General features: G+C 40.3%; 1 protein-coding gene across 4 annotated transcripts in view; it reads right to left on the bottom strand.

Annotated features, from left to right (window-relative positions):
• Positions 1–18680, bottom strand: part of NPNT (nephronectin) — a 48354-nt gene that overhangs the window by 13585 nt on the left and 16089 nt on the right. For 2 of the 4 annotated variants that reach the window (XM_030239425.2, XM_030239426.2), the window contains 6 exons: positions 17526–17618; positions 11040–11159; positions 10126–10245; positions 5880–6014; positions 4572–4694; positions 2495–2911 (listed from right to left, as the gene is read on the bottom strand). In XM_030239425.2, the coding sequence (XP_030095285.1) occupies positions 2495–2911; positions 4572–4694; positions 5880–6014; positions 10126–10245; positions 11040–11159; positions 17526–17618 (1008 nt within the window). The remainder of the gene's footprint in view (positions 1–2494; positions 2912–4571; positions 4695–5879; positions 6015–10125; positions 10246–11039; positions 11160–17525; positions 17619–18680) is intronic. The other 2 variants (XM_030239427.2, XM_050973897.1) reach the window with 1 other exon arrangement.

Raw genomic sequence — 18680 nt, 5'->3', positions numbered from 1 at the left:
GGAGCAGGGGCAGGGCTGGCCAGCAGGAACCTGGACTCAAACCCCCCTGCACACAACATCTGTAAGCTAACGTGAAAGGCGTTTCAGGTAACGCACCTCACCTTGCCATGGGCCAAGGGCACTCATGCAGCCCAGCTAATGCCCAGGAATGCAGCACCTGGCAAAATGCTCCCATGCAGCTGAACCCTGGTGTGATGGCATCTGGGGATGTCCAAGTATCTCTGTGTTTTCCTTACAGTGCACTACTGAGGAGAGGCAGACCCAGGCTCTGTGCATCCCACTGTAGTGATGTATAAAGGCTGTAACTTTCCTTCCTGCTTTTCTAAATGTCCCACATGAGGAAATGTAAGTTCTGCTCTTCCCACAAACCTCTGCAGTAACAGGACTCAAGAAATACCCTACTCTACAAGCAATGCTTTCTTTGAGAAAGTAGCACATTCTTCTGAAAAAGAACTGTTTTGCACTAAACTGTAGTTTTCAAATCCTTAACAAATGCCTCTGAGCACTCCCAACACAAACACTTCTACACAGGGAGAAAGTAGGAGAGGACTCCAGTGACCACTACCTAGATGATACTTTCAAAGTGTCCAGAAGAGAAAAAAAAAGAAAAACAGAGCAGAAAGCAGAGTGGAAGGGGAGAAAAGGATAAGAGAGAGGAGAGAAGACGACACCAGCTTCACTGAAGATCACACTACTAGCATCATCTGGAGCACAAGTGGAATAGGCTTTCAGTCACACATATGTGCATCAAGTATGTCTCTTGCAGGGAATAAAAAATATTACATGGCATTGAAGACAGCCATCTGTTGACCTGGTCTGAGGACTCTCTGTCCCTGTATTACCTGCTGAGGCCAGGAACAGCTGGCGCTTGACCCGTTTCAGTCCTGCTGTGCCATGCACTGAAGCCTTTGAGGCTATGTATGTATATCACAAACCTCAGAGTGTGGCAGCTGACCTAAACCTACAGTTGATAAACACTTTGCAAAGGTCCTGTGTTTGTTACATGTACCATAATGTAAGCTGCAGTCAGACCAAGCCAAACTTCAAAGGCTTTCACTTTCCTATTTTCTAAACTCCTATATCTGAAACACATGTATTAAAAGCATTCGCTTCAAAAATCCCTCTAGGGACAGTATAGAAAGACTCATTGTAAATAATAAGCTTTACATGGAGGATTGTTATGACTTTACAAAAATTCAGAATACTGAACACTAGCCCTCTGCTTTAGTGTTCCAGAGAACACTTGCAACATGAGACAGACATGTGGGAAGCATAATGCTGGAGTCTACAATAATTTCCACAAAACTGTATTTTTAACTGTTGGGTCCCATTAGATTAAGCTTCATAAATCTTTATTATATTTCCTTTTAAAATTTCACTTAAACATATGCCATATTTTTAATTGAATATTAAGCCAAAAGTACACTCTACTAAGCAGTACCAGGATTTGTCTTCTAACTTTTGTCAGCTTCACTCTCCATTTTCTAACTGGCTACAACAGATAAAATGTCACAGGGAAAACTCTTTTACAAGGAACAAAATATTTCACTGAGTAATGACCTGGAACAACAAAGCCCAAGAAATTACCACATAGATACCAAAGCAACCAGAAAAAAACTCCCACATTGCTTGTGCACCTGCTCTGAGACAGCAAACTTTTCCTCCTACTACATTGCTTCAGCAGCTTGATTGTACAACAAGCTGGAGAGCGGATCCAGCACACCCTCCCCGTCTCTAAAATTAGCCGCAGAACTAAAGATGAAATCGGGTGTTGAGCATTTCTTGGCAGACATGCACAGCTCTGTAAGAGCCAGTAATGTCTCCTGTGGTATGCACTAAAGCTGGCACAATGGTGCTGTGCACTTCAGAGGAGCTCCTAAAGTTACATGTCTTCATGCTATGAGAATCTTTACTATCTTCAGCTTTCCGTGTATCTCTTTCCACAGACACAGTCCAGAAAATTACCCTCTATGCTATTTTTATGCATTTTTCCCATTGTTTAGTCATGAACATCTGAGACTATTTGAACCCTTACAAAAAAATGTCACACAGAAGTCTTTAGGTAATCAGGCATGATCCCATTTCTTTACCTTTCTTAAAGCTATGGTAATACTTTGTTTAGGAGGGACTCTCAACTCTCCGAATTTAAATCCACTGACTACTTTATGAGTTATGTTGTACTTCAATCCTTTTCAATCAAATGTCTTTCATTTCCTTAAAATCTTCATCTGAAAGCATAATTAAGTACTTCTACAAGACAATATACTCAATAATTTCAGGGGGAAAAAATAAACACTTTTTTGATTGATTGATTCAGAACTTCCCAAATTTTTGTTAGGTAACAAAATCAACTACTTGTGCAGCTTTACCATATAACCATTTTCAGTTTCATTTCTCTGTTCTCAATGGTATAGTGTTCTAAGAATCCCAAACAGTATAATGCATGCTTTGACCTACAGCTTTGATAAGCCAAGGCATATGTAAAATTACTTACTGAACACATCTCCTCGGGGTTTCTGAGGATCTGGCTGGATCCTGTTGTCATCTATAACTCCTTGGGAAGTTGTAGTTTCAATGGGAACATGTGCAGGCTCTTCAGTTGTTACCAGAGGAGTTCTTTGGGGTGGTAGTGTAGGTCTTACTGTTGTAGGCTGAGGTGTTGTTGGGGGTGGAGGCTTCACCACCGGTGTTGTGACCAGCCTTGTTGTCACTGGCACGTATCTCGTGGTTGGCTTGGGAGTCAGTCGAGTTGTCCTGGGTGCAGGCTGAGTTGTCCTGGGTGCAGGCTGAGGAGTTGTCCTGGGTGCAGGTTGAGTTTGAGTTGTCCTGGGTGCAGGCTGAGTTGTCCTGGGTGCAGGCTGAGTTGTTGGCCCAGGTGTAGGACGAGCTGTTGGCCTGGTCACTGGCCTTTCTGTAACAAAAGCAGGTGCATGCAGTGGTCTGAGGAGTTGTGCCTTCAGGATCAACAATCCTGCTCATTCCATCCCTGCCTCCCTCAGGGAGAGTGCAACTGGCCTTGAACATGTGATAGGGACTAGGTGGTTCATTCAGAACAACAGAGAATCAAAATGGGACCATAATGGACTTCTCAGCCTCTCACTCCAGAAACTTAATCTCTTTCATTGTGACAGAGAGACACTTGGATGAAATATTTTTTTTTTCTCTGAAGGTTTCCATTAGTTAGAAACATACTTTAGCATCAGCACTGCTAAATTATCACATCGCTTTAGGTCATACTTGGCACTGCAGCAGTTTAGAGATAATTTAGAATGACTGAAGGTCAAGACACTTCCATCCCACATCCTCTCAAGCATCAAGTCTCTTTTAGGGTTGGTAAAACCTACACAAAAGCTTGCTGGTTAAAAAAGCATGGGCAGGAAGCCATGGGTGGTTAAGCCGCCCTCTAAACTGGACAAGTTCATAATCAGAAGTGGAAGCAAGTTTAGTAAGATCCCGACATTACAACCATTTTGATCACAGATGGCCAGGTACCTTTGGATTAAGAAAGTTCTTGCAGACCTTTCCTTCTAAGCGTTTCTCCTTGTCAATAAGCAGAATTATTGTAGAGATTGAACCAAGCTAGCCTTCATTTCGATCCTTCTCTTTGCTAAACACCAGGAATCTAAGATATTTTTCAGCCTTCACAAAAACGAGGTGCTGGATTGAGCACCACTTTCACCCCAGAGACAGTGCCCACAGTACCATCTCCTCCGATGTTTCAGAAAGGACCACAAATTTTAACTTAGCTTCACAAGGAGAGTTTCTGAAGACATGAAACACGAGAATATGTTTTGTTGTTTTCTGTTGGTTAACAAGCCTTTTAGTCTATGGACTTAGGACCATGTCCCAGTAACACACATGAAATGTGCCCATGTATATTTGCAAGCACTCAGGATGTGAGAGAACACCTTTTGCCATGACAGCTACAGCTGAAGGGGAAAAATGGTGCTGCTCTTTAAAGAGATCAGTGAGTCACCAAAGACCAGATCCCACAAAGGAATGCAGGATCCAAAAGATCCAGCAGATGTCACAGAGCTGCACACACCTGTGGGACGTCAAATATGGGAGAGCTCCAGCACCTTATTCTGTACCAAGGGGATGGATGCTTCTCCCAAGAGAAAGGTGGCCAAGGGAATTTTCCAACAGCAAATCCTTCCAGAGAAATCCTCCCTCCTGGCTCTTCTCACATCTGGGAAGCAGCAGGGAGTGGATGGGGTGAGCTGCTGAAACGGGCCAGTTGTGGAGTGTACATAACAACAGGGTATGAGTAATGTGCACTGTTTGATCAGACCTACCCTGCTTACTCAGTTGCTCTCATCCTGAAGCAATCTCTACAATCAAGCTGTGAATAGGGAGAGGTGAATTTCTTTCTAATTATGAAAATGTTTCAGGGAAAGATATTTTTACCAAGGCATGATAAGACCTAGAAAACTCCAACTACATTCCCTGGCCCCTTATTTAGTATTAAAAATAGTTAAGAGAAAGTGAGTCTGACAGAGCTGTACCTTAAAGTTTACAAAATGGGACACATAAGCTTTCAGAATCTCTGTTATAAAAGGAGCATTACATACGTATGCAGTTTGTTCCATTGTCTCTGTACCCTTCTTTACATTTGCACTTGTAGGATCCTGGAGTGTTGTAGCAGTGTGAAAAGCTGCCACACTGGTGGTGGCCAAGGGAGCACTCATCTATATCTGCAACAGAAAATTTACATTAAAAAAAATCATTTACTTCATAGAAACCTGAATTTCTGCTTATCCCTGCAAAAAAAACCCAAACATTAATAACATTTTGATTATTAGAAAAAAATAATAATAAAACTTTCGCCAGTGGGAAAAGGAAAATAGACAGTCATAAATCAATGTGGTTATGCAAACATTAGGGGAAATAGGGACTATTGGGCAATTTTGGTATTGCTCAGCTTTTACCTTAGCATCAGCTTCAGACATGCCATAGGTAGATTGCAGCTGAGATCATTAAGATCACAATTTTAACAACCACATCTTGGAGGTGACAGATTAAGAATAAACCAAATTGAGTCTAGGAATATGCATGTTCTTAATCACACAGATATTAAATCAGGTTTTTTTCATAAAATTCTTCCTATATTGTATGTATAGATATTGCTACATCAAGTAGAAACTGCTGGAAACATTTCATATGCCATATCCACATTTATTGCCAGTGATGCAAGCAAAAATCTCCAAATTCCAGTGCTCTGAATACAAATTTCTCTGAAAAAAAAACAAACTTAAGCAAACATAAATTCTATCCACAAGATCTTTTTTCAGTGAAAGAATGATAACCAGTTGAGACCCTGTGAAATTAAGGCAGAGAGACCTGGGAATATCTTTGTTGAAGGGCATACACCAACTGCATTCCAATCTCGTGTCCAGACAAAAACAGGTTATTTCCCAACTCCTGCCTCTTCCCCACCTGTCTGCAGGGGAAGGAAAGTTGGGCAGTCTGGGTTGGGAGGGGGTAGGGTGTGCACATTTTCTTATCTTGGATCTTGGGACATGCTATGGAGCACACCAATGTTAAAGCTCAGACACAGCCTAAGCCCATGCCCTGCTCCAAGCCTACAACTGCCAGTGACAGTGAACCCTGAGGAAACAACACCTTTGGAAAGGAATTCCTGGGGTCATCAGCTCTGCTCTCCCCACTAGCTTCCACAGTTCCAAGAATGCAGGCCAAATACATGCCTTCTCTTTCACCACCTATTTCTATAATCCACCCTTTCTTAAAATACCGATGCAGTGTAAAACAACCTGCTTCAACATTTCAGCCATAATAAATAAATATTCCTCTTTGAGCATTAATTTAATTTTCAAATGCACAACTCCATTACATGCATGTGAGAAATGGCTTGTTATTACCATGGCACTGGTATTTTCCTCCAATGTACATCAGGTCAAAGCCTTTATGACACCTGCAAATGTAGCTCCCGAAGGTATTGACGCAGTGCCTGAATCGTGGGCAGAGAACCCTCCCAGTAGCACATTCATCAATATCTGTGGAAACAAAGGAACTGTATTATCCTTAATCGCAGTTAAAACACAATGTATGCTGTCTAAATGAAACTGGTTTCACATAATGGAAAGCTAAAGAATAGACAAAGTATTTTTCATAAGGGCCCTTGGTCAGCCAGCAGTAATTCACGAGCACTCCTGGCTGTGCCGTCCAGGTCAGCTCTGGGTCACAGGCAGATGCCCAGGGCGCAGCTGAAGCCCACCACTGCTGCTCTCCCTGCCTGGGGAGCTCTCAGATGAGGTCAGGCTGACACACAAAGCTGCTTGTGCTGCCAGTCACTGTGCAGCCCTTGGACACCGAGCAGAGGCTGCTGAGTGCTCAAACACTAATCCTGCACGGAGGCAGAGACCTGCCATGCACGGCTGCTTCTGACACACGCAGCTCCTCGTGCTTGCTGGTTATCTACAGGGCACAGGTCAAGCCTTCGCTCTGCAGCTCTATCAGGTTCTTGATCTATGGGAAAGCAAGGTTTTGCTCTCCATGCAGTTCTTTTCCCAAAAGGAGCCCTTCAGCTGCCGGTGTCAAGAGTGCAGAACAAAGCCGAGTGATTGATGCCCTGCTGCTCTTGTGAAAGAGGCCTGAACAAGGCAGAGCCTCTTGCAGTGCAGAGAAAAAAAGGTACCAAAAGCTGCTGGCTCCTTAGGGCAGCTACCTGAGGTGGGGGAGATGGAGCTTCAGCTTCTCTCCAAGCTGGGCTCCCACAGCCAAAAGAAGTGAGTTAAAGCCCTGAATTACAGGCCAGATGGGTCATCCCAGGAGCTCCTGCTGGCACTGACCCACTCTGCATGAAGAATTACTGAGGACAGCAGGGATTCAACCCCTGAGCTCCCACACTCCTGGCCCGCCTGACTGCTCTCTCTCCATCAGGAGCATTGCTGGAATGGTGCAGTAAAGGCCTCAGTGAGAAAGAAAACAAGGCCAATACTGGGCACCTCTCCACATGCCTGAATCTTCCTATAAATCTGTCTCTTGATTTGAATTTATTGTTAACATTTTAGGCTTTGAGTATGCTGCTAAGTTTTACAAACTCTACCATGCTTCTTATTACAATTTAATCAACAAGTCCAAATTTTCTATCCTTTATTAAAATATTATTTCAAGGCTGCAAGTTTAAGACTCTTGATTACTAAGAGTTAGTTGGGGTTTTTGTTGCTTTTGGTTGGGATTTTTAATCTTTAAACCACAGCTTCAAAAAGTAATTCAGTAAGAACAAGATTAGCCACTGAATGTATTTGATCATGGATGGATTATGATCTTTAAAAACCTAATGTAGCATGTCCTGCTTCTTCCTTTGCATATATTCATATTAATTCACATTTTTGCAAATTCACATAAGGCAAAAATTATGGTAAATTATTGCAGCAGTGCAATGGTAGGCAGTTATATGTCCTAGAGATACAGGACAGAACTCTTAATCAATACACTGTTCAAAACTGATGCAAAAATATGGAAAAATGTAACAGCCTTCCACTTGCATATAATGAGAGATGCATGGATGCTCACTGCTGAAGGGAAACCCACTTTTTGATCAGTAGCCACAAGATGATATGCTAGTGCTTGTGATCAGTTTCCTGCAGCTCTCAAACAGTGCAGTGACTGTGGCCCCTTTCAAGCCAATCCACGCCTGGACCAAAAGCTGTAGAGCTGTTTCCCTTTGCCTGCTGCAACCTCCTGTGGTTCATACCTGCTTCCTTTGAAAAGCAGGGCATGGAGGGGGGATTTGGAGCTCACCTCAGCATCACATGAGGCAGTGTGATGGTCAGCACCTAATGAGTGTGATGGCCAGCATCCACCAGAGAAGCAGAATTGCTTCTCTCTCTTGTTGCAAGTATGACCAGATTACCAACTCGAGCACAAAATAACCTAAGACTAATTTAAAAATAGCATAATTTTTAAGTTTACAAGGCTGTATCTTCAATTTTCTAAACACACACAAAAAGGGAAGAATTAATTTTATAGTGAAAAATCATTATTTTCAGCCCTCAAATAACTTCAGAGCATTTGAAGATGAAATGTGTATATGGCTCACTTCATGAAATTAAAATCCCAATCCAAAAACCCGGCAAGACCAATTGATTTATTGATTCAAGAGTCATAAATCAATTAATTAGCTGTTTAATCCACATTTTCACTGAATACTTTGCTGAATTATTTCTTCACTTTGTTGTCACTTAGTTTATACGATTTACCTTTATAGCCAAATTGGTGGCTCTTTACTGATTGTCTGAAAGGAACATTTTAAACAAAGGAATGCTCAGCAAGTGTTAAACTAAGAATAGAATAATGCCCAGAGGAATTTCCACCTGTACTAAAAATAGGCATTGCATTCCCAGCTGTCTTTCAGACTTTCCTCAAATAAGGATCTCATGAGCTGTGGGCAATACACACTTCAATTTTCTTACCACCACCTACACTTTTATTTGTACTGCAGCATTATCCAGACCCTTGCTGGAGCCAACAACTTCCCCAACAGTGACAAGCTTGTACAAACCTGAGGGAAAAGCACAGCCTTAGTCCCAAGCAGCTTCAATTCTTTGAGGTATTTACTGTAACTTGAACTTAGTAACACAGAAAAACAGAAATAACACAGAAAAGGTGCATGTCGTAATCACTTCTTACCAAGAAAAGGGAGAACATAATGTTATGACGCAGGAAGAACAGACATCTCTTGCTGTAACTATTTTCCTTGTATTCTACAAGGTTGCTCTGAAATTCTTGAGGAAATTTTAGAAGTAGGTTATGAGGTCATTCTGAATGATGCATGCCCAACTAAAATGTGGGTATACAGTTTTTTGCCTTTGGAAACTGCTCTGAAGAACTCAGAGAGCTTCACAGGACTCGTTTGAGTGTTAGTCTTTGGCATTAAAGTACACTTTGTTTATTTCAAAGTATGAAGTTTTCCTGAATAGAAAAATGACCACTAGGAGAACATTACAAGCATTTTTTCTAGCAAATTTCTCTACTTGGTGTAGCTTTCTTGAATTTGTACTTAGAATCATTCAACTCACTATGGTATGGCACAAGTACCTTCCAAAGATCTCTCTGCCCTAATATCCACAATGGGATTTATCACAACTTAACCCCTTCAGTATGCAACAATGGTAAGTTTTTTTTTCCTCCTGTTCTTTCCATTTTTTTCCATACATAGATGTGCCAATCACACACTTCAGAAAGCCTCTGACTGGGTGTGGAGCCTGCTCTTCTCATCTAGAGTCAGTCCCTTTCTCTGACAACAGATTTTTGGTCACCATGGGTCAGGCACTTGGAGAAACACCTACCCTGTGGTGAGCCAAGATATCCAAAGGGCTGATTAGGATGTCCCCATTTTCTTACATTCTTTCAATATTACTGATGGAATTGTTATGGAATTGTAGCACTTCATGGAATATAAATAATGAAATCACTGGAGCATCATATCCCACTCAGGATGTATAGTTAATGACTGATGAAATCACATGTCACACTGCTCTTCAGACCATAGCAGAGTCTGATTTAACCATATGCACCTTTTCCATGTTCACAAACGTGGGAACAAAACATTTCACTTTCATACACTCTAAGCTCCTGTGTTTATTTTACCCTGGAGTTTTCATAGTGTGGAAGAAAGAGCACATTCAATCCCACTAATACTGGGAACACGTACAGACCTTCACCTTGCTCCACTACAACATCAGTGATTTTTACAAATTATCCCTCTACCCACCCACTGAGCTAGGCACCACCTTGTTGGGTATGAGGGAAAGGTGATCTCCCCATTCCTTTTTTTATGCAGGCAGGTATTTTGGAGTTAGCAATAGTTTAAAATGGCTCAGTAGCAGGAGTGGCAAGGGCCAAGGGCTTGGATATCAAGGAGTCTGTATGGGCTTTAGGCAGACAAGGAATCTTACAGGACTGAAAACACTGGTGATCTCTGACACTAGGTCACCTGAGCAACAGCCCTATTACTATTCTCATAATTAACAACTCTAAACTGCCTGTTCTATGCATTCTAAGTGCCTCTGATAAACTCTCTTGAACTGCATTCTGTGCAAGGATAAAAGCATTCTGGAGGGAAAAAAATGAAAGTTTTTAAATCCACATTTGATCACGTACCTACACACGTCCTGCCATCAGGCCCAAGCTGCAGCCCTGGAGAAGGACAGCGGCAGCGCACCTCCCCCTTTAGCACGTCACAGCCATACTGACAGTTTGCCATCAGGCAAGAAAGGGCATCTGGATGGACAAAAATCATTGAACACATTTAGATAAAGACTATGATCAGTGCTACAAAATGACTGAGAATTTTGGAGAATTTAGACGTCACATATTTATGATAAAAGTGGGAAAATGCTTGTATCCTTCAAAGATGAAAAACATCTGCTAGTAAATTTCTTCTTTCCACAAATTACTTCTCTAAGAAAATTAAAAAAAAAACTACTACAACTGTACTATTTGAATGCAGTCCCCAGAATATAAAGCCTAGTATGTACTAAAGACTCTCCTGAACAGTTGCTACCATTTTAAAAATGGGGTATCTCTAATTGAAGGTAATTTCTCTCCCCTTCCCTCTGTCCAGATATTCAAAGTAACTGTTTTTACGGGAGCAAGTTAGAACCTGATCCCCAGAGAGATGGCAGTACAATTTTTATACCAGTCGAACAACCAACATCTGCAGCATTTAAGATTTTACGTTCATGAGGCCATAAGGCAGCAGAAATGCAGGTGTCTTGCTGCAATGAAAACTGCAAGCACTTGTCCTCAAAGGCCAATTAGCAGTGATTTACAGCACTGAAGAACGCTCTGGGGGAAACTTTCAATAAAACTAATAAAAATCAAAACAATTGCTCCTGTTTTTTTCAGCCTAATTTAACTAGGAAAAAAAAGAGCTCATCTTGTGCAGCTGCCTAACTTCCAGCAGGATTAATCTTTTACTTGGGGACTCATTTTCATGTCATAGTAGTTGTCCAGGGAAGCTCCAGCAGGGATTCCGGGAAGCTGGGAAAGAGCAAGCAGCGAGCTGGCCGTACTTGAGCAGGTTCCATCTGGCATTAGCATGTAGCCGTTCAGGCAGTAGCACTTGTAGCTGCCGTAGGTGTTCATACACCGGTGCTTGCACGGCCGCGGCTTTAGTCCACACTCATTCAGATCTGAAATGAAGGGCACAAGGGAAGAGGGTGGGAGAAGAAAACACACCAGGCATGCGTGGCAAAACTGCCAGTCCAAGCTGCTGGAGAAGGAAGGAAAAATACAGCAATTAGCTTTTCATACACAGCTCAGCTGATAGCAAGCGTCCAAAACATCCTGCACGAAGCGCCGTTCATCCCTCCAGCCAAGCAGCTTATTTGGCTTGGTTTCATAGATGTCTTTTCAAAAATGACAGTATTAGCATTAGATGAAGTGCCAGCTGCTGCATTAGGCCACACACAAGCTCAGGCTGCCCACATCTTGCCACTATTCATGTTGATGCCATGTCCAGGACCAGGCAGCACTCGGAAGAAGAAGGAGGAGAGAGAAAGCAAACATCACTCTGCAATCACTATCAGTGGTTCTGATAGCAATTCAGTGAGTCACTATCATGCTTCAAAATTAGTGGCAGAGGAAGGTAGGAAAGCTGATGCCAACTTACTTCAAATAATCTCATGGAGAAAATTAAATCCTTATCATTTAGAAAATACTCAAAGAAAACATCTGACATCAGTTGTATTTGTCAAGGACCATCCATGAGGGCTAGCATTTCAGACTTAATGAATTTAATAGAGAATTCATGGCTTGAACTGAAAATATTCAGTCTACAGTTTCCATATTAGTAGACAGAAGGTCAAGAAGACAATTTCCTTCATAATTCTCTTCCAAGAATGTGTTGATTTTATCTGAGTAAGCCAGAAAAAATTGTCACTTATTGTTGCTAGTTATTTGCATATTGATGAACAAAGATGAGAACAAAGATGAAAATAATAAATCTATTCACAAATCCAGCCAGTGAGGACCTTAAAAAATGAGTTATCAACCATCATCTCTAATATTGCCCCTATGCTGCCTGGCAGTCTTTTGCAGACTGAGAATTGCCATTTTATTCCAGAAGTTTTCCAAGAGCCATCTCCCAGTACTAAGCACCATCATATCAAGTGTCACTCAATCCATGAAGCAGAAAGGCAAGCCTTGAGGCTCCCATCATGCCATAGATACACATACAGTAGCTACTTCATAAAATGCCAGCTGAGGACTAGAATGTCTCCTGTGGTCTAGAAGCAAAGGCTCAGGGTTAAGATGCCGAACCAGAAAGATAAACACACCTCTGGTTGCAATGAAGTCATTAATTTATTGAGTGCTTTTCAGAAGTAAAGCAGAAAACTTAACTGGCTCTATGAAGTAAATGGAGTGAGAAAAGTTACATTCACTGTGGAGGTGAAGTTAGAGAAAACATTCATTCTACACAACTACACCTGGAATTTTATAAGTTCTTAATGTTTGGATTGAAAATTTGTCCTGAAACTCTGTAACCCATTGGTTTGTGAGAGTAACATTCTTCACCTCACTCTTTTCAGGCAAAATATTTTTAAACGGCATTCTAAAACTGAGAAATATATTCCATTTCATTTCGAGTGGTAAAATGCAGAGCCATCAAGAGAAAAATACATGTATCACACTACAAGTCACTGATGTAATCCAAACCCAGCTGCAAGGACGTTGCCTGTTTTGTCAGTGCTGTTCCTGAGAGCTCCTAACAGTGCCCACATGTATCATAAAACTTGCCTTTTTCTGACCTGCTTTGCTTCCATCTTCATGGGGTCGAGGAATAGCGAGCATCATGCAGACATGGCCCTCCCCAGGACCCTTCCCCTTAGGTCATTTCCCAAGGTCTCAGGAAGAACAGCATGTTTAAGGACAAGAATACTTTCAAGAATGCTTCCTCTCTTCTGCAAGAGGGCAGTGGTAAGGGACGTAATTTTCCATTTCTATATGGCTGGACAAGATGTTTCCAGAGGACCCTGTGAAAGGAGGGTCTTCTGCTGGGAGTTGTGACTATAAGGTATATGCCTATGCCAAATGGAAATGCAGCAGATGATTATGCTACAGGGCAAGGACAAGTTTTCATTGTGGAAATCTTTGTGTGAAAAAAAGGTTTACGTAAAAATCTCCAATAAGAAGCAGATGACAGTTCACATTTTGAAAGGCAAACTTCTCTTGGCAGCACAAAAAAAATTGTTTTTTCTATTTCTTGTAAAGCATACCACAAGTAGGCAGTTCCTGACAGACATTACAGCTGTATTAACATATTTATTACACATGCAATGTGTCTGTTAAAAAAGTCATTATTACATTCAAAAACTGTTAGCATTTGATTTCAATTCATAAATGTATCCCCAAGGAACCCATAGTATTGAATATACTGAAGTTCACTGACAACCATCATCTTGAAGTAAGAGGAAAAAAATTTCTCTTAGTCTAAAATATCTGTATTCCTATTTTCTACAAAAAGAATCACTTTACAAAATAAAGGCATAACAGAGCTAAGTATAAAATACTTAACTAGAAGTAGGAACAGAATAAGTAAAAGTAACACTGAAATTCAGTTGACAGGGCAGGATTTTAACAGTGCTTTAAGTTCTAGTGTTTAAATTCCACTGTACTTCAGCTCCTAAGTTTAAATACTCCTGACTACTAAAGAACTGTTGTGCACTTACTTCCAGAGTTATGACCACAGACTCAAAGTTGAAAATAAGAATTTACAACTGTTCTCAGTATATCACCCTGCATAGAATATAAATTACATTATGAGTCTTAAAATATTGGGTCCTTTTACAGGACTCTGAATTCTACACCACCAATTGATACAAAGTATTTTTAGTACAGAAATGAAAGCTCCAGTACTGACAAATAGACACCTATTAGTAATATACTGTGAGAATAGTATAAACTGCAACACTATTAAAAAGTTAAAAAATCCCTTTAATTTCTTTGTAGGGATGTCCACTCATTGTCCTGCATTTGAGAATTTCATTTTTCAATATTTAATTCCCCACATTGCCTACAATCAATTGCACAGCCAATGCAAAACCAGCACTCTTGATTTCAAAGTAACACAAGGCAGTAGAGAACATAAAAGCAGATTGACTGTTTTGGCCACTATGGGAAGCAGGTTTATAACAAACCCAAGCTGCTGAGCACAGGTATTTTATATCTAAAGGAATTAAATGAAACATGAGTGCAAGGGAAGGACAGAGCGTTATGCTGGAAAACCTGGATGTGACTGCTTTGACTGCTGTGCTGCACCATGCATGGTCTTGGACCAACTTCAGTGCACACCCAACAATGGGCCACTTATTTCTAAGCAGATTCAATGCCCTCTATTTTCTTTTAATTAACTTCTGCAGACTTCAGCACTCAAGACTTTTTCTGCCTTTTCTGTCTATCACATAACTTGGATCAGGCAACACTGAAGATAAACATTCAATACCACATTTACCCAACTCTGAAAATAGAAAGCTGAGGACCTGAAATCAAGTAGAAAAATTAAACTGTTATCACCATAATATAAACAGTCGATCAGCTTTCATTTCCAGCAATTGCAATCACACTACCATGTCAACCTCATAAGAGAGTTCTATCACCTGAACAGTTCTGTCACTTAGTCTGATTAATCAACAGCTGCCAAATTGAATTTTTTGAGCCCTCCTTTTCTACAACTTCCAACTTCATCTAAATCTCTAAATCACAGTTTTGTCTTTATCTAACCTGATAAATAATTTCCATCACTATCACTTTACACAGGAACTCAGAAAAGAAAAAAAGGCAGGCTCTGAAAGAAGAGCAGAGGAAAGAAACAACTCAAGTGACAACCACAAGTATGGCAGAGTCAAAACTTTTCAAAATACACACAACAGCACCAAGGAAATAAAACCAATTATTTGCTCTGCATGCCAAGGGCACTGCAGGTTCAAGTTTCACATCCCAGCCATTGATGGGTGTATCAGCCTTTGCAGGAAATTGCACTCCTGTTTGAAGCCGTGCAAAGAGGAGAGGCACGACACCTGAAACACGGGAGCACCTCACCCCTCGCTGCTACATTTCCTGCAGGATGATCCAGGGGGTGGAACACAAGAGCTTCTCTGCTCTGACCAAGCAGACTTGTGTACAGCTGCACATCTTCACAGGACAGAAAGAAGGCATAATATGGCAATATGCATTACTTCACTTAATAAATACACATACATATCAAGTGCTGACAAGAATTTCAAGCAGTGAATTTTGCATCATTTTCCTAGAACAAGGAAGGTAAGAGAATAGAAAGTTACAGAGAAGAAGCCTTAGATTTTTTTTTTTATAAAGACAACCTTTCCCAGCCAAACAAAGTTAACCTGTATGTGCTTTAGATTGCTAGCAAAAATTACAACTGTTTGTATTTGTCTTACTGAATATTATTTGTATTTTCTTCAAGAGCAGCTACCAGTTTTCTGATGAACACATTTGGAAAGTATGAGCTCTGTTTTTATCACTATAAATTAAGAGAGGTGGCAGAGGGCATTTTCTCTCAGGTGGCTCTGTTTGTTTCTTCACTGCTTACAGCTGTAAAGCTGGGATTAAAAAGCCAGAAGGAAAACACTAAAGCTACTCAGGAGATATGACTGCTGTAGGGAGAACACATGGTTAGCTTGTGTGCAGTCACTGCAATTTGATTGCTGAGGATAGCAACATAATAAAAAAAGTATCAGGTAGTCTTAACTACTGAGTGATCCTAAGTGAGGTATGGATTGTCACAGCAGCTGCTGTACCACTGGAAAAGGACAAGCATCCAGCATCATCACACAGTCAGGGCTGAAGAGCTCTGCTGTGAGGCTGGGCTGATCTCCTGGATCAGCCTCAGGAACACAGCCTGATCCATGGGGCACAAGAACAGAAGAGATGTAAAGCCTGTTTACCAGAGCTTGTACTCAAAGAACGCCTTTCACCAAGAACACGAGCATACTTTACAGCAGAGAACCATTCATGCTAGAAACACTTCCATCTCTGCAGGAACTCCAACATCTCCTCTGCCAACATTATTACTCCTATCACTATTCTAGAACAGGATTGAGAAAACGGGCCACAGGCTGAACAGGGCAGGGCTGTGTTAAGGTGTAATAACATAGGTCATGTTTATCCTGTGCCATGGAACCTCCTCCCAGCAAAAGCAGACTCTGCATTCACTGCACACTTTCAAGTCTCATCCAAACACTGAATCAGCCCATGGCAAGAGCACAGATCATGACCCCAGGAACAGCTCAAGGGTCTCACCATGCAGCAGAGCAGCAGCGGCCACCGGAGCTGGTGCACATTTGGGGCACCACAGTCAGCTGGCACCTCAGAAACCTCATCTACATCTGCCAGGGCAGCTTTGTCACCAAAACCATGCAAGAATATTTCATCAATACTGCCCAAAGTGCTTCCTTTGATAACCCATCACATTTTTCCTTCCTTAACATTCAATGGCAAGTAAATAGTTTAGTTCAAGACTGAAGCCTCCAGCAATTTGCAAAGCATTCTTTTGATATTGTTAAACTATTTACTACCTATAAAAACTGTTACACACACATCTAACTGTAAGTTCACTGCACTGTTTTCTAAAAAGGTTTTGGACTGACTAAAACATGTGTAGAATATTATCATAATAGCACATCTATTAAAATGTCAGTCCAGAATAAGAGGGGGAAAAAAAAAAGACAGATTAATATAAGAGATGACAGAAACTTTGGAGAAAACTGAAAAACACAACACACATTTTCACATCAGTTTGAGAAGGATTAGTAAATCTGAAAATAAATATGTATCTATTTTTAAAGAAAATAACTCAGTCTAAAAATCAATATGTCATAAGAAATTTAGCAACATCAGAGTACATCCTTGACGAAAATCATTCTAAATATCACTCCTTTCTATCATACTTTCCTCAGCACTCAGAAAATGCACAAATTTTTCTGTAGGCTGAGACAACTGCAATAGAAATATAATTGAGATATATTTGTGTGTGAACATGTCTTAGCCATGAGAGTCTAAAAATCATATATTACAATTCTCTAACTGTTTACACTCTATGATCTTTATACCATTACATGCTTTGGACATAACTTTTGAGGAAAAAATCCCAAACAATGAAACTTGATAATCCAGTAAGAAAAACTTCGTCTTTACACCAACCCTTTAATAGTTTACTACAACCCAGTTAGTTCAGGATTAGGAACACTAAAATTAGAATGTATTCATTATGAGGTTTTTAATGAAACAAATATTATTTCACTATTCAAATCTGAAAATTGTGACTTTCTAAAAAACAATCCTTTTCCCCTGTGTCATCCCACTGAAGATGTCAATCTCTCTCCAAAAGCCAGTCCAAATATCAGATTGCTGCAGCAGTAACAGGCCTGATATATGAGTTCATTACTCTATAAACACAGGGGAGACACACACAGCATTGGTGAGGGTGGGTACAGAGATCAACTGTACTTCCATTATCTCAAAAATAAATTCTTTCTTACCTTGGTTGCAAGTTTTTCCAGTGTATCCTGGGTGGCACTTACACTTGTTTGGCCCAATGCATTCACCATGTTTGCACCCTGGCTGGCATATAGCTGTAAATAAAGGAATGCTCATTATCTTTCCACTCCAGTCATAGCTGACAGCAAAATATCTTTGAAATTATTGAATATTTCAATAATTTGAATATTTGAATTATTTCAAATTATTTGAAATAAACAGCAACTACCTAACAAATAGAAGTACTGTCTATGTTATATTCAGAAAATAAATACAGATCTCCAAGAAATAACAGAAAGCCATTTGTCGGTGCCTCTCTCAATATGACACAAACAAAATTCATAAAAAAAACTTTCAAAGCTTCAATAACAAATAATAAAAACATTGTTTTTGAAGAAATATAAGAATTCATGCACAAATATATTTTTGCTGAAGTAGGATTAGCCAACAGGAATATTTTCTTGTGAAACTGAAAAACGTTTGACAGATGAAAATTTTAAAAAGCATTTCTAAGTCCTTTGCATTAGAAATGTTTTTCTATTATTAAACCTACTTTTTAAACCTACTGGAAAAATGTGCTATTTACTATGCTCTAAGATGTTGTTTATCATTATATGACAAAATGCAGATACACAATCCTGCTGAGCTCTCTGCTAAAGCAAGATAGACACAAAATAGACAGAAGTCAGATGGCAGCATAACTTGAATACCCTGTAACCAGGATTTATCTATTTACCCCAGCTTAACCTTCACTTTATAAAGTAACAGTATCATTTGGAATTTGCAAGTAACTAACCAGATCCAGACGCAATATTAATCTGACAACAACGGGCTGTATCATAAAACTGGATGTATCAAGGACATAATTTAACAGAAATCTCCCAGAATACACTCAAAAATGTAATTTGCCTTCTAGCCAAGCTGTTCACCAGGGTTAAATGAAACAATTTTTTTAAAAAAACAAGATACTTGTTTTGGTTGTGGAAGAACTATCCAAGTACTTTGACGTTCTGAAAATCTTCTCCATAAGATTCAAAGCATGCAGAACTGGCAATTCCCACAAATAGATCCAGAGAAGTAACTTAGCACAGAAGGAGTTTGCTCCAGTTTTAGAACTGCTTCAGTACCCTTGTTATTATCAGGTATGGTTTTTGTTT

The sequence above is a fragment of the Serinus canaria genome, chromosome 4, assembly GCF_022539315.1.
Source record: "Serinus canaria isolate serCan28SL12 chromosome 4, serCan2020, whole genome shotgun sequence".
Lineage (NCBI taxonomy): Eukaryota > Metazoa > Chordata > Aves > Passeriformes > Fringillidae > Serinus > Serinus canaria.
The sequence above is the reverse complement of the archived record's forward strand: the minus strand, read 5'-3'. Positions and strand labels throughout refer to the sequence as shown.